At 39.6% G+C, this 27,152-nt stretch overlaps 1 protein-coding gene across 1 annotated transcript; it reads right to left on the bottom strand.

Annotated features, from left to right (window-relative positions):
- Positions 1-5,071: 5,071 nt before the first annotated feature.
- LOC104560594 (coagulation factor XI) lies at positions 5,072-26,151 on the bottom strand. Its single transcript, XM_061992310.1, has 14 exons — positions 26,094-26,151; positions 21,961-22,123; positions 21,239-21,345; positions 19,552-19,711; positions 18,878-18,987; positions 15,608-15,767; positions 14,739-14,848; positions 14,491-14,650; positions 14,247-14,362; positions 13,903-14,077; positions 8,386-8,561; positions 7,984-8,079; positions 6,614-6,753; positions 5,072-5,227 (listed from the first exon to the last, which is right to left on the bottom strand). The coding sequence occupies exons 1-14, from the start codon at positions 26,149-26,151 to the stop codon at positions 5,072-5,074; spliced, it is 1,887 nt and encodes a 628-aa protein (XP_061848294.1).
- Positions 26,152-27,152: the final 1,001 nt, after the last annotated feature.

The following is a 27,152-nucleotide window of genomic DNA, read 5'->3' as shown; positions in this document are numbered from 1 at the left end:
TTACTGAGTTTTCCTACTGTGAAGACCACCACCATGAATTATTTTTGTTCCATCTAATACCTTATTTTTCACCATCTGAGATGCACTTTTGATCACAGTAGAATAATCATTTTTATGGAATAAATAAATCTTATACTAGAATCTTATACCAAGTTTTTCCCTTCCACTCTTCTGGGGAAGCAAAGAAAATGGACATACTTGGTGATCCCTGTGGATGTCCACTGTAAGAATTTTTAATTCTCCTGGGCAGAAGAAATGAAAAGCTTCTTGTCCTCTTATCCCCAGCTCAGGTCATTTTCAAGAAGACATATACTTCAGCCTCAGATATTTAGGCAAAGCATCAATGGTGATAGGAAACATGATGCAATGATGGCTTATATGGGACGTTGGTTTTGTCTTGTTTACACTTACATTACAATGACTTCAGATAAGGCTATTACAAGCTAAAGCATCCTCTTGAGCAGCACCACAGTATGCCTTACTCTGATGAACTAATCACTTCCCAGACTACCACAGCACATACAAAGTGTTTCGTCGGTGCCTGAATGAGACTATAAATTTCTGGGATCCGGGACCTTACAAAAAGTCGGGACTGACTAATGCTGCCATTTAATAACAGCAGTGCTTGTCCCTTGCAAGATTTCTGCCCATCTAGTGTAAGTAAGATTATGAGCTTTATTGATTTTCAGTATAACTAAATAGCAGGATATAAGATAACCAACAGAGATGCTCACTATTAATCAAAGTAACTGCTAAAGTGCTGATTTTTATGTTCTGCACCAACACTAAACACAGGCAGATTTAGTATAAGGTCAAAGTTTTCTTTAATGTGATTGAGGTATGTTTTGTGGTTGTTTTCCAAAAATTATTTTTCCCCAGGGAGACAGAGGAGAAGGGAGAATAAAGAGAAGTCATAAATTTCATTTAGTGTAAGTTACCTATTGATACCAGAAAGCCTAAGCAACATGACACTTTATAACACCAATATCTTTGTATCTATGTGTGTAAAGGTACCAATGGATTACGTACTATGCTAGCGTAGAAATCCACAGAAAGGTCAAACATTCCCTCATGTAGTTGTTCATATATGGAGTCAAAAATACTTTGCATTGCTACCAGAAACTCCTACATTCTCCATATAGTATCTGTTCCTGTTACTCACTTTTAGCTATCAGGAATTTCCTATGGATGAACAGACAATGAAAAACTTCACTGATATATATCTGCTCTAGCTGAAAATATACTGCAATAAGATACTTTATCAGGCCAACAGCTGCTTGTGAAGGATGTGTGCAGTCACTGAGATAGCTATTCCCATGGAAAGGATAAGGGAAGTTCCTTTTGGCATATTGTTGTCACCAGAGAAACAAAATACAGCTCCAGAGGCCTACAGAGCACTGCTCAGCTGCCATTCCTCTTCTCTGGCAGGGGAGTTGGACTAGATGATCTTTTGAGGTCACTTCCAATCCTTAAGATTCTGTGATTCTATGATTCACTACTCCAGCAGTCACAACCTGGGAAGTCTCATGGAAAAAAACAACAAACACACACACACATTTAAAAATAAATGAAAAATAAATAAAGAAAAGCAACAGCATTTTGTGTGCATTTGAAAGAAGTTGATGATAGGATTATTATGAGAAAGCATGAAAAGTAATGACGCTGATGAGCTCCTTAGCAAATACACAGCTTGAGTACTGGTAGATTCAGATGGTCTCCTGATGATTCTTCTTTAGTTTCAGTCTACTTTCATACTAAAGCAATTCCTTTGTCTCTTCAGCAGCTCTTTTCCAGTTGTCTTCATTCCTGCCCCATGAGGACAGAACCACATTTGATTGCTAGGATTCTTTCTCTTCTTTTTTTTTTCCCTGTGTTTTCTATTTTTTCCTATTCTTTCTCAGTCTCTAGGTTTTTGAAAGTATATCTGAGGTTTGCTGATGTTTTAAACCAGCTGTGGATTAAACAGAGCATGAAAGGATATAAGTCCGTACTTTTATCTCCTATTCTGCCTCTGCAGTGCTGGCAAAGCCCCAGCACAGTGATATGTCTTTCCTCTCTCCCTCACTGCATGTCAGACTTTGTTTGTTGGCTCTCTGAACACCTACAGCCACAGGGATTCCCAAAGCAGGAGGCCTTCAGCACTGTGCCTCATTAGCAATGCAAGCCCTCTCCCAGGAGCCCACTGCAGGCCAGAGGAAAGGCATCATCCTTCTTTCCCAAGGTGTGCAAGAAGCAGCACCATTCCACCTCTCCTCCAGTTACATTTGGACTGTTCTCATCCCTGCTTTGAATTTTTATTTGTAAAAACAAACAAAACAAAACCCTCTTTCTTTGAATAAAGCGTTGGAGTTTTAGGTGTGTTGAGTGCAATCAGCTTAGCACTGCATATCTTGAGAAGCACTCTGACCCCTGGGCCAATCTGGACATAGGCACAGACACAAGCTTGTATGCTTGTAGTTGTGGAATTTCATTTTTCCTCAGTGTTATTTGCTATTTGTGTCATGGTTTCACATGACAGCCTTTTCTAGTAAGGGGGAAGGGGCTGTAAAGGTGGCTCCTGTAAGAAGTTGCTCACAACTCTCCCCAGCTCTGAGCCAGACCCACTTCTAGGGCTGAGACAATTAGACACCTCCACAATCATTTTTTAAGAAGAAGATGGAAGAGGAGGTTTCTTCCTCCTCCTTCTTCTTCTTCCTGTTTCTTCCTTCTTTTGTCCCTTCTTCTTCTGGCTGGTGGTGGTGCAAGGAGTAGGAACAGTGAGAGAAACAACCATGTGGACTCCAAGGTCAGTGATGAAAGAGAGGAGGAGGTGTGCTGGAGCAGAGACTCCCCTGCATTCTATGGAGAGAACTGGTGAAGCTGAGATTTGTTTGCATTTCTTTAAAGACCCAGCATCAGCGGTAGAGACTCATTTTGATAATGAGCCCATATCAGGGGCAGAGACTCATTTTGCTAAGGCTGGCCCCAGACCAGGGGCAGCGATTCACTTTATTAAAGGCCCCAAGCCAGGGACAGTGACTATGACCAGAGGAGGCTGTGTCCTGTGGGAGGGACCCAATCACTTCACTACAGACCCCGAGCCAGGGGCAGTGATTTTCTTCTTTAAAACCATGGCCAAAAGAGGCCGTGTCCCGAGGGATGGACCCAATATCCACAGTTGTAACTGTGGGAAGGAATCCACGACAAAGCAGTTCATTAAACTTATGCCCAGAAGAGGCCTTGTCCTGAGAGAGGGATCCTATAACCGCAGAAACTGCAAGCATGGCAAAGAAACCAAGCCAGAGATATTCACCAAGGACTGCATCCCATGTGAGGGACCATGTATCAGCAGAAGCCGCAGCTGCTGGGAACAACCCACACCAGAGAAGTTCATTAAGGACTGTGTCCCCGGGGAAGAACCCCGTGTTGGAGCAGGGGAAGAATGCCAGGAGTCAACGTCACCTGAGAACAGAGAAGCAGCGGCAGAGCCCATCTGTGAGAGACTGACCACATTCCTCATTCCCTGCCCCCCTGAGCCATTGAGAGGGGAGGAGGTAGAGATATCAGGAGCAGTGAACTGGGCCTGGAAAGAAAGGAGGGATGGGGGAGGGAGATCTTAAAGTGCTGGTTGTAGTTTACTCATCATCCTACTCCCTTTTTGCTTTTGTTCTGTTCTGTTTCTTGTAGGTAGTAGAATAAACTTTCCTACTTTCCTCTCTAAGTAAAGTACTGGAGTCTGTTTTGCCCAGAACTGTAACTGGCAGCGAGCCCTCCCTGCCCTTGTCTCAATTCACAACTTATCTTGCTTATCTTTCTCCTCCCATTTTGCTGAGGCCTCTGCCATCCTAACACAGGTCAGGGTGAATGGGGGCATCAAGCGAGAGACTGTCGTGGTGCTGCTGTGCTAGCTGGGCCAAACCATGACAATTTGCAAGTTAAGTACAAAGAAATTAGAGAAGGCATTTTCACCAGCTTGATTGTTTTCTCCTATAAATTTGACATTTAATTTCTAATTTTCACTCTCTCATTTACTCGTAAAGCCACTCCTCACACCCAGTGGGAGTGAGTGGCAATTATGAGTAGTGCTCTAGAACATATTTTCAGCAATTAAGGTAACAGATGAACAGGAAGCAGGCTTATGAAGTGTGTCCTCTGCTTAGCCCTGTGCCTGCCTTCCTTTCTGATTCAGTGTGAAATGCTGCTTCTTATTATGAGTAAGCAATATATTTTTGACTGCTGTTTGTCATGCTAGTGTTAATTTTGACCATGAAATATGTTTGCTACTCGACACAAAATAAGCAGAAAGGTTCCAAGGAAGAAAGGAGAAAAGTGAAAAGGAGAAAGCATTTTCTTTAATCAAGGAGAACAGGAATCTAGGAAATAAAATGGATTGTGCTAATTTTTATATATTCCTTTATCGTATTTCTGGATATTTTGCTTCAAGGGAAGCAGACCCACATTATTGTTCTCATCACAAGGCTTTCTACGTAAATTAGAATAAGTGAAAGAATGCTGCTACCATACTCCCAAAATTGTTCCTGAAGAGCTTTCCAAGGCCCCTGGTTTTGTTTACTCTATTACTGCTAACACATTTTTGGCTTATTCCCTAAGGAAACAAGGTTTACACAACAGTCTCCCTGGCCGAAGTTCCCTTCCCCGAACCTCTTAGTAAGTTTGTAGCCAGTTGGCGTACTTCAACCAAATTCAGACAAGAGAGGGAAATCTCCATTTAGAGGTACAAACCTCAGAAATCAGAAGCACTTCCCAGCTCCCAAGTCTATACATGCCCTGCAACCTCATTCACTCCTATTTTATGCTGGGAAGGACAACAGAAATCAATGATTCACATATATTCTTTTTTTCTTCTGCCAAATCAGTGACCATAGAGCTTATTTTTATTATTGCTTTTTATTTATTAATGGCAAAGATCGTTCTTTTCTACATTTTTTAAATGAGTTTTTTACAGTCCAGGTTAACAAGAAACCCCATTTAAAACCAAAAACAAGTAAACCACCAAAAAAACATCAGTACAGTTCATCACATTGGGTTATTATTCCACGATAACACTTTGAAGCAGTAGGTAACTCTCATGCTATGTAGTTTTTTCTAGAATCCAGTCCAAATAGTCAGCAACTTTTGTGTAGACACCTGGCTGTCTGGGGCGAGCACAGCCTTCTCCCCAGCTGGTGATGCCCACCAGATACCACACTTCCTCATGCTTACATGACAATGGCCCTCCAGAATCTCCCTGTGTCACAGAAGAAAAAGAGTTTGCAAGGAAGAGTTCTCAATATTTCTCTCTCAAAGAAATCCTTCATTAAAGTTAGCATCATTCACTATTAATAGTAGCATCACAGGCTAGATTTCAATCACTCTCAATTAAAGCTAATTAATTGAGTGCTGAAGCAGGTTTTCTGTTTTTCTAGTAAATTAACTTTCCAGTTCCCATAAAGGTCCATAAGTAGTGGCTTTTGGTTTTGTTCTTTTTAAATCTTTCTACACACACTGATTTAATACTCAATGAAGATTATACGTGCAAGTGAGAAAACAGTAACTTTGCCAACATCTTCTCTTACAACTTTGGTCTTAGTATGCAAACCTCAGGTTTCTATTTGGCCTATCTTGTCTGAGTGACTCTTTTCTCCTCAGGATAAAACACCTTGTTTTCTTATGACTAACTGATCTTTCTGAACATAACAGTGTAGCTGTTTGGAGTTGTTGAGACAACAGCAAGCATGTCATTTTTATAAAAGAGCATCTCCACGTTGTGGTACACTGTATCAGGTAAAGAAAACGTGATTGTCATAAAAGTTCCCAGCTCCAAGTATTTTGACTCCTAATTAGTCAATACTAATACTAACACTAAATGGTGGTAACAGTAACATTTTAACAGAAAAATATAAACTGTTAAATGCTTAAAGTGAAAATATTGTATTTGGTAGAGAATTTAGTATTAATATTCACAATATTTCTTCTTCCATAAATTAACTCAGACTATTTACAGTAATGGAAGTGCATGAGTTTACACCCAAGCAGATAATTTGGCTCACAAAACTCATCCTGTTTTGACATTTTCAGTTCTAATAATGAACAGACCGGTTTGTTCAAGTTGTTTTTAGCCTTCTATTATCCATGCATTTTAATAGCATTTCTAACAGCGCCCCCCACCCCCCCGCCCCCCCCGACTCCCCCTTCTGGTTTGTACACAATAGATGCTTTAAAATAAACTTTTGTGCACTGTATTTCCTGTCAAAAAATGAAAACATAGAAAACCTGCTTGTATTGGAGAAATACTTTGAGATACTATACTGTCTTTCTTTGGATTTCTGATACTCCAAACAAACACTGTTTTATTCCCTAACTAGATGAGATATATGTACATACACACACACATTTAGAGTTTCTTATCCCTAGAATCTATCTCTAAAGATTTTAATGTCAAGCACCTGATTTTCAGTGCTTTTGATGTGCAAAAGTGACAAGTTAATCAACAGCTCTATTGATAACCACAAGGGCAGTTAAAAAATAATGGCAGTTAACTTCTAATTGCAGTTAAAAAATAATCAGAGCGTTTAATTATATACTTGAAAAAAATGGTTGGAATATATGATTGTCTACTAGTTCTTTTTATTACCTTACAAGCATCCCTTCCACCTTCATCATAGCCAGCACAGACCACTTTGTCACCTATTCTGCGCTTCCGGTACCTTGCCTGGCATTCCTCTTTTGACATGAGGGGAACAGCAGCCTTCTGAAGAATATCTTGTACACGACCTATATCATAGGCAGTATGAACAGAGAAGTGTTTGCTTCTAGCAAAATAAAAGTTAAAATTAAACTCTAGAAATCCCCATACAGTGATAATTATGCAATTGGAGGCAGCTGCTTTCAGAATGTTGTTAGATATGCCAAACACTTATGTTCTTTTTTTATGTCTTAGTAAACGACAGGAATTGTTTGCTAATTTGAATGTTTTTTATAATGCCATTTTATGTCTCATGACTGAGCAAGCTCCAAAACTCTCTTACGATTTGCAATGAACTTTCACATGAATACAGCTTTCAGGACATTGATCCTCAGACCCTGTCATCCCATTAAGAGCATTGTTTTGTGTTATTAACAATTACATCTTACATGTTACAATAAGTTTGGAATTTCCCAGTTACCAAATCTGTGCTGCTCTATGCCCTGATAGTTTACAGGATGGAGAAATTTGCACATAGAGCAAATAAGAGTATTTGAGAGCAGTCTTTTCTTAGAAATTAACTGAAGAAATTAACCTATACACTATCTGCCTAAATTTATTAGCTTTCACAAGTTCTAACCTTCAAATAGGAAGGTGTATAAAAGGTCACTGTTTAAATAGGTGTGTAGCTATATATACACATACATACAAATATCACATATACAAAAATGCAAACAAATACATGTAAAACCAGACTTTGATAATTAACAGCTATTTGTCCTTCCTGCATTTAAAAACAGAGGAGTTCAAATCCCATCTACTATCAAAACACAAACATCATTGGCATTTTATACAACCAATCTTCGGAATCATAAAAGCAACATTAGTTCAATCTCAGGTTTCTAAAGTCATATGATTACAATCAGGTTTAAAAAAAAGAGGAAAGAAAGAAAGAAAGAAAGAAAGAAAGAAAGAAAGAAAGAAAGAAAGAAAGAAAGAAAGAAAGAAAGAAAGAAAAGAGAAAGCATAGGTTTATATGTAGAGCATAATTCAAACCCTCACAGTTCAGTGTTAAGTCTGTTGGCTTTTTTCTGCTGGGAGCATGAAAAGGAGGATTCATTCTAGATATATACTAGGTTTTGCCAGTAGATTATTGAGAATCTAGGGAAAAGTATTGGAGGGATGTACAGGATATATTTAAGGTTAAATTCTTATATATTTCAAATTATTTAATAAAAAAAAAAGAGGAGGGAGAGGTGGGGTTTTTTAACACGGATTTTACAAATACAAGAACTCACTGTTTAAATATTTATCTGTACCTTTTTCTTTTCTGTAACCCCATCCAATTACCCAACAGTCAGTATAAAGTATGTTAGCATCTTCTTTTGATGGCAGGCAAATGGGTAGTTGAAGATCTAAAATGTGATTAAAGATATTAGTTTGACCACCAGAGTCAACTGCAATGTTACAGTTTTGTGGGCAACTACAAGACCCCTGATAATAGCCTCTGTGTTACGCTTTGTCCACTACACAATATATGTTTCCAGTTACATAGTAAAGGCCACTCACTCTCTTTTAAAAGCCAACTGAATCAGATTCTCCTCAAACTCCAGTAAGTGCATATTAAAGGAAGCCAGCCCAGGTGTCATGTACTGTGATACCAATGCTAGCCCAATGTCATCCTGCACATTTTCAGAATTCCTTTGAAATACACTACGTACCAGTAAAATTCATAGGCTTATCAAGTTTCATTAAAGCAATGTCATATCCAGTCTGTGCATATTTATACTGAGGGTGAACAATAATTTCTTCCACTTTGAAGAAAGGTGTATCCTCATTTATTTCTGATTGCTTTAAAATACCAGCATAAGCACGCCAAACATTGGGATTCCCAAGACTGAGGGAAAAAGAAAAACAGTCAGTCTGTAGCAAAAGATTTGCACATATTTAGAGTTTGTGTACAGATCTTCATCTTCTTTATTCTTAAGTGTACAACGAATGGCATCAATATCATTCTTTCCAATTTTTTATTTTCACACTCCTAAAACTATAAAAGGTTCCTTTTGACCATTCAATTCACCTCTTATTTCTGTTCCTCTCCCTACTCAATTTGCATTCCCACATCACTTTGCTCTTTCCATTATGTTCAGGTTCTCATTGTCCTAATCTTCTCCTTTTTTTCTTTTTATCTTTTTATTTCTTTATTTTTCTAGAGCCAAATGCAAGCTCTAGAGTAGTAACTGAGATTCTTCCCATTCGTTCCAACACAACAATTTTTCTAGTAATGAAAATAGGATTGAGAATATAAATTCAAGTAGAGTTTATTCTGACACTTTATTTTTTTCAGAAAATGACACTAGCCACATAAATATAAATTAGAGAGTGCAACATCATAGACCTATATGAAAAGTTTCAGTTAATCTTTATGATTTCAACTTCATTTTGAGAAGTTTAAGGGATTTTTTCATCACCGTATTCTACCATTAAGGCAGCCTAGAAGTCTTGGTATGTGCAATGAAGATGTGAAATTTGTCTTAAATAAACTTTCAAAGAAATGTCAAGATTTTATATATGAATTCATAAATATCACTTTGCTTAAAAATTGTCAAGTAACAAAGTCTATTTTTTAAACTTTTGTTTTGCAGGTCTATGTTCTACCTTTGCCTTTTATAATACTGGTAACTCCTATGCTGGATAGCAGGTAGAGGTATAGCAGGAATTTTTATACAGGGGTTTTTAGAGAGTTTGACCACTTTTAGTTTGCCACTGGTGACAAAATATTGTCAATACTATTCCACGTGAAAACAATGACTAACGTACTGCACTGAGTAGAAATGGTTGATTTTGGACCATGTTGCTGGATCAACATCCTCTTCTTTGAAGCATTTTATCTGTTACCCATCCCTTTTCTCCCATCAGACTACATTATAGACTTACCCTTTCCACTCTGTTAATGACAGGAGAACCTGTTTTCCAGATTATGAAAATCTAACAAAGGAAATTAATCATCTGCATAATATTTACATTTGCTCTTCAAAACAAGTCAATGGGACCTGATGGGATGCATCCTAGAGTGCTGCAGGAGCTGACTGATGTGGTTGCTAACATTCATGGTGGGCAGACGAGGTGCCTGAGGACTGGAGAAAGGCCAGTGTCACTCCAGTCTTCAAAAAGGGCAGGAAGGATGACCCAGGAACCTATAGGCTGGTCACCCTCACTTCCATCCCTGGAAAGGTCATGGAATAATTTATGCTGAATGTATCCACTAAACATATGAAGGAAAAGATGGTTATGAGGGGAGTCAACATGGATTCAGCAAGGGGAAATCCTGTTTGACCAACCTGATAGCCTACTATGAGTGCACAACCAGCTGGCTAGATGAGGGGAGAGCAGCGAATGTCATCTACCTTGACTTCAGCAAGGCTTTTGACACTGTCTCCCATAATATCCTCATCAAAAAGTTCAAGCAGTGTGGCTTGGTTGAGTGGACAGTGAGGTGGATCGAGAGCTGGCTGAATGACAAAGCCCAGAGGGTAGTGATCAATGGCACAGAATCGAGTTGGATGCCTGTGGCCAGTGGAGTTCCACAGGGATCAGTTCTGGGGCCAGTCTTGTTCAATAACTTCATCAACAACCTCAATGAGGGGACAGAGTGTACCCTCAGCAAGTTCTCTGATGACACCAAACTGGGAGGACTGGCTGATTCTGCCTCTTCTCAAAAAAACTCACTACCCACATTTCAGACCCAGTCCCTCCAACATCCCTCCTTTGGGAATGGACACAAAGGAGTCATTCACAGGAAGGGGCCCCTCTGCCCCTCCACAGCCCTCCTCTTCCTCCCACAGCAGGCTACCTTTCATAAAATCATAGGACTATTTTGGCTGGAAAAGGCCTTTAGGATCATCTAGTCCTAAGCTCACACTGCCAAGCCAACAGACAGATTACCCATGTATGGTCATCTGCATGGACATTTGCACTGACCTCACCGCATGCTGCTGATGTCACGTTGTCTCCAGCCATGTCAGTTAACCCCATTAGCATACCAATGGACACATGGCAGTTGACTCTCAGCAGCAGAGCTCCTGGCATCGTGACCTCCACAGAGCTGGAAGAGGATCCTTAGCAGCAAAGACATCAGTTGCCCATCTCTGCATTGTCAAGCAGGGCATAGGTTCAGGAGAGTGAAGATGTGGCTTCAGAGACTAGCTAAAATCAACAATGCAGCATCAACACCTGCCTTTCCTCCTACAGCAGCACCCGCCTTTCCTCCTGCTTTTCCTCCCGCATCCATGGCTTCTCCTCCACCAGCAACGCTTGCCTTTCCTCCTGCAGCAACAACAGCCTTTCCTCCTGCAGCAACAACGGCCTTTCCTCCTCCAGCAATGCCTGCAACAATGACTTTTCCTCCTGCACCGACGGCTGCCTTTCCTCTCGCTTTTCCTCCTACTGCAACACTTTTTTCCTCCTCCCACAATAGTTTTTGCTCCAACTGTAACAACTTTTCCTCCAGCAGCTGACAATGTGGAGCCAATGGAAGTGGATCCACCAGAGGATCAGGAAGAGCCCATGGAGGCCGATCCACCACAATATGGGCCGCAGCCCTACAACAGCACAGCAGAGCTCCTCTTTGCAACACCACGGCTATATTGATGCCAGAGTGCCGGTCCATTATCAGACTCCATTGCAGCAGAAGACCTTGGACCTCCGTTTTGTGACCCTTTCTGCTTTACGACCCTCTCCACTTCATGACTCTAAGGTACATGACCCTCCCCACTTCACAACCCTCTCCACTTCACGACCCTCCACACTTCCTGACCAACTCCACCTCACTACTTTCCACGTAACGACTCTCTGCTTCACGACTCTCTCTGCTTCACCACTCTCTGCTTCACGACCATCTCCACGACCATCTCTAGTTCACGACTCTCCGCTTGACGACAGTCTCCATGACCATCTCCATGACTCTCTCCACTTCACGACCATCTCTGGTTCACGACTCACTGCTTCATGACTCTCTCCACTTCATGACCGTCTCCACTACTCTCCACGACCCTCTCTACTTCATGACTCTCTCCAGTTCACAACTCTTTCCACGACCCTCTCTGCTTCGTGACCCTGCCTCCAGCATTCCAATAAAATATGCGTTTGTAGCATTAATAATGGTGGTCATGAATGAACAAGGTCTGTGTGGGGAAATCTCAACAACCAATCCACCACCAACTGTTGCACTGGCAACAGGCAGCGGGGCACTGTAAAAAGCGAGGGGTGCTCTTTGTGAGTGACTCGCTGTGAAGAGGCATCAAGAGATCCATCTGTAGATGGGACAATTAGTGGGGAAAGGTGCTGCCTGCCAGGGGCCAAGATCCCAGACATGGCTGAGAAAGAGCCACCTCTCATCAGGAGCATGAGCTACTGTCTCCTACTGTTCTCTCATGTAGGTATGAATGATGTAATGAGACACAACATTACCAAACTGGGAACAAGTGAAAGATAGGGGGAGGACAAGTTATCTCCTCTTCCTCCTCTGTTGCACTGGCAACAGGCAGTGGGGCACTGTAAAAAGCGAGGGGTGCTCTTTGTGAGTGACTCACTGTGAAGAGGTATCAATACTGGTTGATTCCTCAGAAGGCGGTGCTGCCAGTCAGCCGGATCTCGACCGGCTTCAGAGTTGGACAGAGAGGAACCTCATGAGGTTCAACATGGACAAGGGCAGAGTCCTGCATCTGGGAAGGAACAACCCCATGCACCAGTACAGGCTGGGGGTCAAACTGCTGAAGAGCAGCTCTGCAGAGAGAGACCTGGGAGTCCTGATTGATAATAAACTAACCATGAGCCAGCAGTGTGCCCTCGTGGCCAAGAAGGCCAATGGCATCCCGGGATGCATCAAGAAGAGTATGGCCAGTAGGTCAAAGGTGGTTCTTCTCCCCTCTACTCTGCCCTGGTGAGACCTCATCTGGAGTACAGTGTCCAGTTCTGGGCTCCTCAGCTCAAGAGGGACAGGGAACTTCTGGAGAGAGTCCATCGCAGGGCCACCAAGATGATCAGGGGACTGGAGCATCTTCCTCACGAGAAAAGGCTCGGGAAACTGGGGCTGTTTAGTCTAGAGAAGAGGAGTCTGAGGGGAGATCTTATTAACTCTTACAAATATCTAAATGGTGGGTGTCAGAAGGCTGGGGCATCCTTTTTTTCTATAGTAGCTAGCAACAGGACAAGGGGTAATAGGATGAAGCTGGAACACAAAAAGTTCCACTTAAATATAAGAAAAAACTATTTCACTGTTCAGGTGAGGGAGCCCTGGCACAGGCTGCCCAGAGGGGCTGTGGATTCTCCTTCCTTGAAGGTCGTCAAGACCCACCTGGACATGTTCCTATGTGACCTGATCTAGGTGACCCTGCTTCTGCAGGGGGTTGGACTAGATGATCTCCAAAGGTCCCTTCCTACCATTCTATGATTCTATGAATTTAATGAGCTAAAATTGATGGTAATTTGATTAACAATATAGACTATATGTGTCAGTGCAAATTAGCAATGTCTTTAGTATTGGCTGCTTTAAATTTTCTTCTAACAGCTGAAATCTTCATTAAACATAGAGTATGAATTCACTGATTGATAGAATTTGGGAAAAAGAAACTTAACTTTTAAGGAAAATCACAATTGGAATCTGTATGTTTCACATAATGCAGACAGATAGGTCAGGTACCAGAAACAGTCTAATTGGACCCCCACAGAGATGTACTTTATGTCTTGGTAAGTAAGTTAACTTGATGAGGAGCCTTGCTGCTCAAGCTATCAGATTAGTATCATTTCTTAAGTGTCATGGAAAAATCTCTGAGATGGGTCATTTGAAGTTTATGAAATGGAATAACCTAGTATCAGATTCTCCTTGATAGATGATATGGTACCACAGTAAGAAAAAGTTCATATCACATTAGAATGTCTAAATTTCTGTAGGGATTTGATGTCTGCTTTAGAATTTCATCTTCCAGATGCATTACAATAACTTAGCAAAAGTAGTACAATACTATATTACAAAAGGATAAAGTATGGAGTTCCCGTTATGTTAAGGATATGAATAGTTTACCATAGAAGTTCACTTTTTGGTTAGATTAAAATTTTTATTTTACTCTAGTCCCATTTTTTATTTTTCTGAATGACAGATTTCAATTTACATCACATTCTGGATGAAATTTTTGGTTTTATTTGTAGAAATGAATTTTTCATTTACATTTAGGCCTCACCTCATGACACAGTGAGCAGCTGTAAGAATCCACTGGTTGCTGATGATGGAGCCACCACAGAGGTGCCTCTGACGAGAAAACTTCACATGCAAGCTGACTTGCCACGGCCATTCACCAGGAGAAGAGTCTGTCCCTCCAACAATCCTAACAGTTCTTGCAGAATGCTGCATACACACTAAAGAAACATGATAACAAAGTCTATTAAAACCAAGTTTATAGAACTGTTAGTGGTGTTTACAATGTGCAGACATGGCTGACTTCACTATTTGAGAACATCAGTTTCACAAAGCCTTCCTGTACTGAATTCAGTGCAGTCTGTTTCATATGAAAGAAGTCTTACTTACCAGTGCTGGCTTTTTTTTTACATAATCTTAGTGAGTATCCAGAGATTCTTCCTGGCCCGTGTACTATTTCCACTGGAGATCCAGTTGAGGACATCCTTAGGTGACACTCACACTCTCTGCCAATAAATTACTACAAAGACTAAGTTTGCACTTTTTTTTACAGAACACATACATTACCCCTTCACCAAGTCTGCAGAATTATTATTTCATCAACCTTCAAAACGTTTTAAAAAATGTATCTCACCCTTCCTCATTGCATGAATCTTGGAGGGGAAAGTAGGTAAAAAATTGGCAGCGGATCACATCTGTGCAAACCCGCTGACAGGCTCTGTGTCCTTTGGTATAAGTGACGTTTAGTTCATCTCCCAAAAAATCCATATATGTATAAGTACGAGAATTGCAAGCTGTAAGAATGAGTGCATTCCAAGCATCAGAAAGTCTATTCATTTGATTAATTTAAAATCAATATTTTTACTGTAATACATTGCTTACCAGGAAAGGATCTTCTGCAGTTTAGGAGACCAAAGCCTGATACAGCATTTTCTCGGGATATAAGTGCCTCTGGTATCCCACTTGCTGATGTCTTCAGAAGGCAAAGATTTCTAAAATGATTTTTTTTTTTTTTTACAATAACTAAATCTGTTCTCACACCCTAAAATATATTGTTTAGGTACTAGTAAAGGAAGATTCTTTCTTAAATGTGTTTTTCCTCCCAAGTCTCTACCTGTAAAAGTATTTCATATGAAAATGCATTCACAAATTTCACTACTTCACACTAAATTGAGGGGGCTTTTGTATTTTTGTGAAATGGCATATGACTGTACTAGTAAAAGTTATACAGTATTTATCCATACATGGAAGGTGGCTTTAGATGATATATGCCATCTCAGCTTTGCTTCTTCCTGAAATTACTTTGTAACTATATAGGTTTTTAAACTATCTTCACTACTAAATATTAAAGCGGGAAACTCAATAGAAACATTTTTAAACCTGTTAACTTTACTGAAAATCTTTTCAAGTAAATAATTGAACATTGCTAAGAAACCAGATGACTCTTTTGATAATTTTATAAAATTCAGCTATAAATCATCAAAACAATTTGGAGGCTCACTGTCTCTTTGATGTGTATCATTCTTTTCAGATTAACACCAAATACGCAGCTGCACTACAAAACCCCTGACGACACTGGAGAACAGATGAAATGCTCATAGGACTTTATAAACTTATGAATACAAAACAGAAAAAGTTGTGTTTTGATGAAAATAACCTTTTAACATAAATTTCCATAAGAAAATAGTGGTTAAAAAAGACTGTGCTTTTTAAAAAGAAATCTTCTTAGAAACATTAGTTGTAATATTCACCTTTGGGATTCTATTTGCCATTCCTTGGTAAAGAATGTGAAAAACAAGCATTTTGGAAAATATGTACAAATAGTTTGGCAGACAGAGATATCAGGGGTGAAAAAACTTGTAATATTCATTCCTGAAAATTCTTGATCTTCAAAAATGTCCATTTGACAATCTATATAAAACAAGAACAAAATATCAAAATTCCAAATATTTTATTATGGCAACAGAATAGTAAGATTTACAGATTGTTCATTTCCATCCTTATTCACATTTTCCTTCCTTTGTGTCTGATAAACTGGAAAGATAACACCACATTTTAACCAAAAACTGTTTTGCAAGAATATTTTTGAGTGTTTAAACTCATGGAGAAAACTACTGAGCAGGTAGTTCTATCTAACAAGGTTCATATTGACTAGGAATGGCTTTAAATTAGGAACACTGAAGATCAACGTACAAATCCACAGTTAGGAATAAATCATGGTAATCTAGGAAAAGCTTAATTGATAATGGTTAATGGGTATATCTAAGAGGTTCATGGGAAGACTAGAAGGAAAATAATGGGATGATCCTTTTAATGCTTGATTAAATGCTATTTGAAAAGCAGTCAGAATAAGCAGAATGCACAGTCTGCACTCAGACATGAACAAAATAACATTAACAGAGGCTTGGTAAGACAATTCACAAAACCAGACTATGAATACAGAAGTTACAGAAAGTATTAGCATGTTTAGAAAGAGAAGAATGAATTGCCCTCTCCAGGCATATACTTGAAGCCCTAGTCAAAATCCCAATGCAGCAATAAAATTAGGGGAAAAAAAAAGCAGCACAGACTGTTTGTTTCTTGAAACTATCAAGTTGTAAAGGCTGTAAAACCAGTGAAATGTTCCAAAGACAGGAACTTGGCGGCAGCAGAGAACATTGCTGAGATAATACAGCAGCCAAGTTGACACTATCCAATGAGTTCTAGAAAAATACTAGGAACCTCTTACTACAAAAAGGGAAAAACAGTGAAAGGGATAGGTAGAGCTTAGTGTGATGCCTTTTACTTTGGTGAGGCTTTCAAAAAACATAAGCATGAAAAGACAACAATACTGGAAAGTAATTACAAAATATGAACAACAACAACAATAAATAAAATCAGAACACTAGAAAATAAGGATCAATTTACTCTGACAATTAGTAGGTAAGATCCTATATTAACAGGAAACAGTTCAGTAGAATGGATAGCTTCTAAAGGAAACTATATTTAAAGCACAAATGTGGATCTGCAAGATTAGAGAAGCTAACCCATGATCTCAATGATCACATTCAATGATTGCTCAACATTCAATGACCTAAAAGATAGTACTTTGCAAAGAGAAGAAATACAGTCAAATTGCTAGGAATATCTAACAGCATATGTGCAGAAGCACAAAATCAGAAAGGTACAAAATGAAAGGCCAAATAGGAAGGAATAAAACCTTGAAAGAAAAATATGCAGTATCATTAAATTAGCATTAAGAAAAGAGTTCAGGTTCTGCTCAGGGGAGAAGGAAAGCTAATAGCAAAGGATGCAAGAAGGGCTAAAGATCTACTTTCTTCTTTTTTTCCCCTCTCTTCATCATGAAAACAAACTGTAGTTAGATGGTCAACATCATTAGCACTACTAAACAGAGGGGATGAGGGCATGGTAGAACAGGAAACAGAAATACCTTAATACTGACCATTTCAGTGGTCTTAGAATCTGACTGTAGCAAGATCAAAGTTTCTTGGTACATTTAGCTTTTGGTGTGCACAGAAGGGTAAGTATCTGTTTTTTTAAATGATGACATTGGAACATATATCATGTAGGACCAATCAGCCTAAATACAGTCAGGAAAAAAATAGAACAAATATTCAAACGAACACATTTCAAATATTTACAAAGCAGAAGGTGATACTGAGATTTTATGACTATATTTTACAAATCTCTATTTGGTCAGTCTTTGTTTAGGACAGATGACCTCCTTAGATGATCTCTTGATCCAACAGTACTGTCTAGGCTTCTATGATCCCATGATTTATTCCTCCCCTCTCTCTCCTCTTGCCTTTCTCAAGACACAGAAAGCAAGGAAAGACAGGTAGGAACAAGGCTGACCTTCAAATGCTTTCAAAAATTCTAATTTAATTTGTGATGGATCATTACTGCCATGTCATCACTGTTATAAACCATGAGTGTCTGTCATAAAATCTCAAATTGCATTTGATAATCTTTGTTAACTTAAAATCACATTGCTTGTGCCTACGCTACAGTCCTCCGATTTTTCTCAAACTCTGTGAGAGTAGGATCCTGATGAGTACTGTGATTTTTCTTCTAAACATGAATAATGTGTCTTTCTAGTGTAATTCAAGAGTTTGGGAAAAAAAAAAAAGATTTCCCTCCATTCTCTCTCATATACATAGTGAGGGAATAGCTAAATTATTTTCTTCTCCTTACAAAACTTTTTCTTCCTTTATTCTTCACATTTGATTTCTCTTTAAGTGTCTTCATTGTTAAGATCTTATTAAATCTACCTTTTCAATAGTTTCCAAATATTATTTATACAGTAGCACTAGCAGAGTCGGAAGAAAATGTATTGATATAGTTAAAAAAATATGCAGAGTCTCTACAAAATTTGATTTCTATGAGAAAACTAGATTACCTGTGAGCTAAAATAAGGCTACATGGAAGCAGAAGACAAATGAAAAAAGAAGGAAAACAAGAAAAGAAAATGAAAGATTTTTTTAAAATTAAGAATAAGAAGGTATAATACACATTGTTTGATCTTGCACTCTTGAGAGTTTGGGTTGAGTAATAGTTGCAGGAACAAGCACAGACACTGCTTTCATCACAAACCACCCGCAAAACAAGGAATATATTCTTCAAATTAGCTAATTGTATTAGAAAGCTGTAAGTCTTGATTAAAAATTTCTAAGTGCATACGTGGTATACAAAAAGATTTTAGAAAGCTTTCTAATCCTCCTGATCTTTGACTATATTTGTATCCATGGTACGAAGATGCAATTTCATCAAGCTAATCTTACTGAAAAATTCTTTACTTCTTCAAAAGCTGGCAGCTAGTTTTGTAAGACAAATGATTAAATGGAAACATTACTAAAGGTCTGAACCTCCTTAGTTCCTGAAAGTACTAAGTATATTTGCAAGAATCAGTTTAGATTAGAATTATTTTACATAATGAAACACTTATACATGTCAGAGATAGGCTGCACCTTGTCATCCATAAGCCTTAAAACTAAACTGAATCAGAGATCTTAAATAGTTACCTATTTCAGAAAGCTGGCATGGCTTTAAAGAGAATCCAGACACAACCTCATCAAGCACCTTTATGCTGGTTGGAGTTCCTATACTGGTATGTTTCAAGAAGCATTTTTTACTGAGTGATAAAGAATAAAGAAAGTGGTGAGATAACAGGCCATCTTCCTTGGTCTACACCATCCTATTGGCCTCATAAGTCCTACCATGGTACATGTTTTGGCCATGGGCCAGAGCAATCTCCAGTCTCCAGAACTATCTTCAAATCAGGAACAGAACTAGCTGAACAATGTTTAACTTGCAAAACTGAGCAGTTTAGAAGCTCAAAGAATAGGCCTGAGAAAAATGAAATAATTTCTCTGGCTGCTCTGATGATGCAATATTCAGAGCAATAAGGAGAGCAAGATTTAACAGAGTAATAATGCTGCACATCTACCGACATAATTTGCATTTCAGCATTTCCATAGGATTTTAACATTTTTTCAGTGCTATGACAATCAAGTTTGTCTTTCTCATCAATGGACAAATGAAAGTTAATTTACTACAGAATTCCCTACCTGTATGTTTGAATAAACACTGCAAGGATGACAAGTCAGGGAAAAATTATTTCCTAGGATAAATTCTCACACCTTAGACTGCTCTAAGCATAGTATTGTCCAAATAAAGGGATCAAACCTGTATTTACCGAAAGCTTGTATTGTGAAACGTTTCTGAGGTATGCGTAAAAAAATGACAACGGTTGTCATTGGTACATCTTTTTTGACACTGTTGATAGCTGTCAGCCATAATAGCATCATAAATTTCCCCTTCCATATCCAGTCCTATGTGGGTCTCTGGGTCGCAGGCTGTGAAAAAAAAAGAGAGACTACGTTCCGAAAATATGCTTCTATTCTTTTCCCCATCCCATAGATCAAACTGCCCAAAAGAGAACAGTTCATATGACACAGTCCTCATAATCCAAATTTCAAGTCACGTGCTTATTTCAATTACACCATACTTCACATATATTTCTAGTAATAAAACCAGAAGTGTAGGTATACTGTAATACAGCATGGCAGATTTTGCTGGTACCTCTGCCTACATGAGAGAGGAACTCTAACCACTATGGCTGAGCCCACGATGGCATTAATCAAGGTAAGAACTCAGGATTAATACTAAAACATACTTCACCATTTACAAATTCATTGAGTGGTTTAAAAGGCAAATTCTGTCCTCATAAGCAACAGACATCTCCCATATGATTCAAAAGATTTAATTTACACTCCACAGAGGAAGAATTGGAACTGTGAAGTTTGAAACAGCTTTCCCCCATGTAGGATGCAGTTTCTGCCTCATGGTCAGTGGAGTCTCTTCACAGAACATGAGTCAGCCAACAACTGCTGGAGTTTTCAAACACTCATAGGTATATTTTCATTTTAGTGACATTAGTCTGATTCTATCACTCCAGTGATAACAATTCGTCTACATAGCAAAAAGCATAGCATCCCACTGCAATCTATTTTGCTGGGCCAAAGCTACTCAGAAATATAAATGTGACAGGATGTTGGCAGCCAAATGACTTTTAAAGTCTGACTTCTCTGAAAGGCAAAGGACAACAAAAGCAAGCACAAATGATTTGTCAATAGCTGCAATAGAGAACTTGCATAAAGTAAGACCCATTTAGCTCTGGCATATTGAGGTGCTATACGAGTAAAATTGGAGTATTAGCTTGATAACCATAAGGCACTATTTGGCCTCAAAGCGAATTCTTCCTTAATCTGTTTTTCTGCAGTATCATGCTATGCATCAAGCCGATCTCCTCTCAGTGACATTATTATGGCACAAGTTTAAAACAATATATTCATTTAACAGGCTTTAAATATGTCTGCTGACAACTCGCAGGTGTGGCATGCTGACACTAAGACTGCATAGTACACATGCACTAATAGATGAAGCTGCTAATAAATGATTACACAGAATCATGAAGGTAGTAACATCACTTCTGCTTCACTGGGCATCTGCTCTACAAAGTTATAAAGCAGGGCAACACACGCTGTATGAACAGCTTGCTGGTGTGGAATGGTAGTAGCAAATTAACCTTGAGAACTGGAGCTACCAGTTACAGCATTTGCTCCCATCTGCATCTAGCAAATGAACTGGTGACTGCAGGAGCCCAATTTCCCTGTTAACTTGACTGGGGAGCCTTGGTGGTGGATAGTTGGGGTTGAAGGGTGAGACCAGTGGAAAACCTCGCCAGAGATCTAGCAAAGAATATACAGATCACTGCTGGTCTGCTTCCCTGATTTTATTCCTGTTTACAAAATGCTAATTTTCTAACGTCTGCTACATGATGCAGAGTAAAAAATGCATACACGCAAATAATCATATCTTACCACTAATTTGGACGTTACACTGTTTTAAGGAATGTCCAGAGATAACTCCTTCCATGTCCACTTTTGGCAGCATTTCTGTATCGCTGTCTTTTAAGTAGCAGGAAAACCTGTGTTTTAAAATGCAGTGATTCACAGCTTTGCCACTACTACACAGACTTTCATAGATGTTTATCAGATGAAATACATGCTCCACATTAAAATTTAGACAAGTGCAATTTGGAGAAAGGGATGGTAGAGTTGCATCTGCTTTGTGGGCATTGGTGACTGATGAGATTACCTGGTGTATGTGGGAGCTCCAAGATGCATCATTAAAATGAGAAGCAGAGGCCAGAGTTTGGAGGATCCAGAAACATAATGGGCATAGAGAGGGAGGATAACCTCATACCCTCAAGCTACTGAAGTTCTTAATTGTGATAAAAACATAAGAGAAAGAGTGGGAGACAATAGAGGGGAGCACTGGAGATTAAAATTGCTCACATTGTTCCTCGACAATACATATGTGATACATAGGGAGAGTACAGTCAGTTTTGTTTCCTCGGAAGAGTTGACATGCAAATGTGAAAGATTAGGACATTGCCAAATTTAATCTTTTGCATTTAAGCAAACATTTTTAGATCACCAGTTAAAGACATTGTTTTCTTTGGCAAAGCTTTAGCTTTACCTGTGTGCCTGTGTTCTGTCAAAATGTACTTAAAATTATCACAGGAATAGGGATACTTTACCTTTTTGCAGGATCTTTAGTCCATGCTGCTGGAAAATAGCTGAAGAGCAGACAGTTAGGATGGTAAGTACACACTACTTGGCAGTAATTTGCACTTGGTGTAAAAACTGTAACAAGATCTCCTCCTTGGAAGTAAGTATTTTCATAGATATGAGTCACACATTCTAATAGGGAATAACAAAAATGTGTAAATTATTAAGAGACAGCTATGCACAGGGTTCACTAGGAGAGGGCGAAGCCACTGCTCCTCTTTGACATCGACCTTTCTTTTAGGAGTGAGAATGTTGTGTGTAAAGCCACTCCAGATAAGCAGGCACATTCCAGGAGGTTCCTACAGAATGTTGTTGACAACTTCCTGTCACAAGAGGTCAAGGAACCAAAAAAGAGGGGTGTGCTGCTAGACCGTATGCTAGCAAATAAAGAGGATCTGGTTAGGGATGTGAAGGTTGGAGGCAACCTTGGCTGCAGTGACCATGAGATGGTGGAGTTTAAGATCCTGTGTGAAAGAAGCAGGACACCATGATGAGTTGCGACCCTGGATTTCAGGCAAGTTGACTTTGGCCTCTTCATAGAATCATAGAATCACAGAACTGTTTCAGCTGGAAGAGACCTTTAAGATCATTGAGTTCAGCCTTTGCCCCAGTCCTAGCAACCACCAGACTATTTCCCTAAGTGCCACATCCAACCATCTCTTAAACACCTCCAGGGACTGTGACTCCACCACCTCCCTGGGCAGCCTGTTCCGATGCCTGACAATCCTTTCAGTAGAGAAATTCCTCCTCATATCCAGCCTGAACCTTCCCTGGTGCAACTTGAGGCCATTTCCTCTTTTTTATTGCTTGTTACTAGGGAGAACAGACGGACTCCCGCCTTGCTACAATTTCCTTTCAGGTAGTTGTAGAGAGCAGTAAGTCTCCCCTGAGCCTTCTTTTCTCCAGGCCAAACAGTCCCAGATCCCTCAGCCATTCCTCATATGAGACATGCTCCAAATCCTTTACTAGCTTGGTAGCCTGGATCCTCTCCATCAACTCAATGTCTTTCTTGTCGAGAGGGACACAAAACTGGACACAGTATTTGAGGTGCAGCCTCACCAGTGCTGAGTACAGGGGAATGATCGCCTCCCTGCTCCTGCTGACAACACTGTTCCTGATCCAGGCCAGGATGTCATTGGCCTTCTTGGCCACCTGAGCACACTGCTGGCTCATGTTCAGCTGCTGTCAACCAGCATTCCCTCTCTGCCTGGCAGCTTTCTGGCCACTCCTCCCCAGCCCTGTAGTGCTGCTGGGGGTTGTTGTGGCCCAAGTACAGGACCCGGCACTTGGCCTTATTGAAACTCATGGCACTGGCCTTGGCCCAGCCATCCAGCCTATCTAGATCTCTCTGTAAAGGTTCCCTACCCTCAAGCAGATCGACACTTCCACCCAGTTTGGTTTCATGTGTAGACTTACTAAGGGTGCACTCTATCCTCTCATCCAAATCGTTAATAAAGATGTTAAACCAGAGTGAGACCAGTACTAAGCCCTGGGGGACATCACTTGTGGCTGGCTATCAACTCGATTTAACTCCATTGACCACGACTCTTTGGACATGACCACCTAACCAGTTTTTCTCTCAGGAAAGTGACTTGCTTGGAGGAATCTCATGGGATAGGACCCTAGATGGTAGAAGTGCCCAAGAGAGCTGGTCCATTTTCAAGCACCCCTTCCTCCAAGCCCAAAATCAGTGTGTCCCCACATGTAGGAAAGCAGGAAGCAGAGGCAGGAGGCCTCCATGGGTGAACAAAGAGCTGCTAGGACAACTCAAGGAGAAGGCAGACATCTATGAGAGGTGGGAAAAGGGTCTCGTTTCTTAGCAAGAGTACAGGAACACTGCCATAACATTCAGGGGTACAAGCAGAAAAGTTAAAGCCCTTTTAGAATTAAACCTGACCAGGAAAGTAAAGGAAAATAAGAAGAGGTTTTTTGGGTACAGCAGCAGCAGAAGGAAGATTAGTGAGAATGTGGGCCTGCTGCTCAACACAGAGAGTGCCCTGGTGACAGAGGATGCAGAGAAGGCTGAAGTATTTAATGCCTTCTTTGCTTTGGTCTTTACATCCAAGGCCAGCCCTCGGGAAGCTGAGTCCAGCAAGGACAGTAGGATGGCCTGGACAGCAGAGGACTTCCCCTGGGTGGATGAGGAAGAGGTTAAAGACTTGTTGGGCAAGCTTAATGCTCATGAGTCAATGGGTCCTGATGGGATGCATCCTAGAGCGCTAAGGGACATAGCTGATGTGATTGCTAAGCCTCTCTCCATCATTTTTGAACATTCATGGAGGATAGGTGAGGTGCTTGAAGACTGGAGAAAAGCCAATGTTAAGACCCGCCTGGACGTGTTCCCATGCAACCTGATCTAGATGAACCTGCTTCTGCAGGGGGGTTGGACTAGATGATCTCTAAAGGTCCCTTCCAATCCCTACCATTCTATGAGTCTATGACTGGATTTTAAGGTTTTAAAATATTACAAGTCAGTTTAATTTGTTGATGTGATTGTAGATATTTAGGTAATTCTGTATATCCTGAAAATAGGTAAAATTTTTTCCCTAAAAATGGAGAAAGTAGGGAATTGTTAGACAAATGTGCAAGACATGCAAATATATTCTAAAGGTTAATTTTTTATTAATAGAAAAGTTTTGCTTTATAAACATTCAAATTTTCTGATATATATACTTTCAAGAACTTTCTTTAAAAATTGGTATTTATTATGCTCAGTACAGCTTCTTTGCCCAAATTTATCATTAGCAGAAAAACATTTTCTATTACTTAGAACATGCTAAGTGAATTTTAAAGTCAAAATAAATATTGCAATTATTTGTTGTGCCAGCCATTTTGGATCTTAACTACAATTTGTAGTGTAAATTAACACACATACACACAAAAAAATTATGCTGCAAAGCTCTGAACCATGTAAAACTACAGTCTAAAACTAAAATCAGTTTTGAGCATTTTAATAAAAATGCTTCCTCTGCCTCAGAAACATTTCCTTAAATAATACTGCATTTATGAAATATATTTTGCTAAAAAGCTGTTACCTACTTGTCCTCTGTGAAAATAGTTAATACGTTACTTAACATGAATCTGTACTACGTCTTAGTTATCCTTTATCAGCACAGGGTACCTCAGGGAAATGCAATGCAATTTTTGTAGCTTGACTTTTGCTAACCGAACAAGGTAAATCATTAACACAGACTGACTTTGAAAAATGTACACAATCACTCATTTTCCAGCATGTCAAGACAATTCTAAAAAATCATATATGACAAAACAATTTGTTCTGGAGAGATTCACACTTACTGCAATTGTCTTTCAAACATGATGGTGTGTAGGTGCTATACAGGTACTTTTTAAATTGGTAATTTCAGGCAAAGGTGATGTGTGAGTAAGATTGAAAGTTGGTGGGGTTTGCTTTTTTTTTTTTTTTAAATTTAAAAGGATGTTGTCTCTGAAGCTCAGCTGCTAAGCCCCAGTGAGGCTGCTGTGCTGAGTAGTCCCTGTACTGTGGCATCAGTCCTGCTCCTACTCCAAGGGTAGTGCCTGGGCTGAGGCTCCTCTGCAGTGGAGAAGAGGCAGCCAGCTGACTCCAGCACTTGTCAGACTGAGCCTCCAGCAGCTAGAACATGTTATTTGGAGAACTCTAGCTTCTGCTGGTGGTAACCAGTTTAGAGCAAAGTAGGTGAGAAGCAAGGGGACCACTGCACTCCCCGCTAGCCTCAAAGGGTTCTTTTACAAAGCTTCTGCTAAATCTGCTAACCTTGCTGTTGGGTGTAGGACATCGAACATCACACTCATTTCACAGTTATGGGCTGGACACAGCCTCAGTTCAATAGAAAAAGCTGCCCATAGTATGGTATCAGGCACACTGAGAAAGGTGACAACATGGAGGATGGAGGAGGCAGGACAATGTTAGGAAAGCCTCATTAGAAAATTACATGTCAGCAACAGTTAGAGTAATGTGAGTTACTCTAACTCAACCAAATACAACCCAGTGGAATCACAACAGTTCTCTCAGGACCAGACTGTGGTAACTAACATCTCTCTTTTTCGAAGAAAGTGTTGCATGACTCAGTGTGCCTATCTTAGGAATTATATATTCACTTACCACTGTAAACGGAAGCAAGTAAGAAAATGAAATTAAAAGTCTGATAAATCCAAATCATCCTAAAAAAAACAAAATCATTCTTTAGGATATGCTTAATAAAGATGTATAATTAGTTTTATAAAGTACTGCAAGGCGTATTACTGATTCATACTTGTACTGTTACGCCATTAATTTTAAATTACATTGGGAATTACAAATTATAGCTGTGACGTGAAGTTATGACATCTAAAAAGTTGCATGAGAGAACAACAAAGGTCTATCCTTTAATTACAGTTGCAAGAAGCAATAAAGCTTATAAGCACTTAGAAAACTTTTGCTTCATTTTACAGCAGAATATTTATTCTTGCTTAGACGAAGAGTAACATCTATCAAAATGTCATTGTTAATCCCGACTATCTTGGTAGTTAGGTGGATACTACTATCAACGCAGCAAACAAATGACTCAAAGTCACTGCTTTTAGTGTATGTTATATGAATTTTAAGCCTTTCTTTTTTCACACACTGTATCTTAATCTGTGAAAGAATCAAATAAACAAGATATAATCCATAAATAGATCAACACGCACTGCCTTGTTGCTAAGAAAATCTTTCACTGAATATCAGTTTCAATAACGATTACATACCTGAACATACAGACCATCTGGATGAATGGATGAGCCTTTATGCTTTACTGAAAAGAAAAAAAAGTCAAAAGTTTTTGTTAAATATAACTGTGCCTGCACTGCAATGTTATCTTTAATATTTACTTTGAAGGGGTACGCTTTCTGTCAATATTGTTACTGACCTTGGGACACATTGTCAGAGCATACATCACCCAGACTGCACTGAAACTGATGTCTGGTTTTACATCAGCTAGTGATCTGCCTTTTGACAACACTTCAAAATAAAAGGCAAATCCCTGGCTGAGAAAAATCAGAGTCTCTGCTGCTAGCACAAGAACCTACAGAAACAAAGAATGAGATTCATCCCAAGAGTAAATCTTGAGCTGGAGTGTAAAACCACGTGAAATTGGTAAGACTAGCAAGACTCAGAATTGGTAAGACTCAGAATGAATCAAAT

This window comes from Colius striatus, chromosome 3, assembly GCF_028858725.1.
Source record: "Colius striatus isolate bColStr4 chromosome 3, bColStr4.1.hap1, whole genome shotgun sequence".
NCBI lineage: Eukaryota > Metazoa > Chordata > Aves > Coliiformes > Coliidae > Colius > Colius striatus.
The sequence above is the reverse complement of the archived record's forward strand: the minus strand, read 5'-3'. Positions and strand labels throughout refer to the sequence as shown.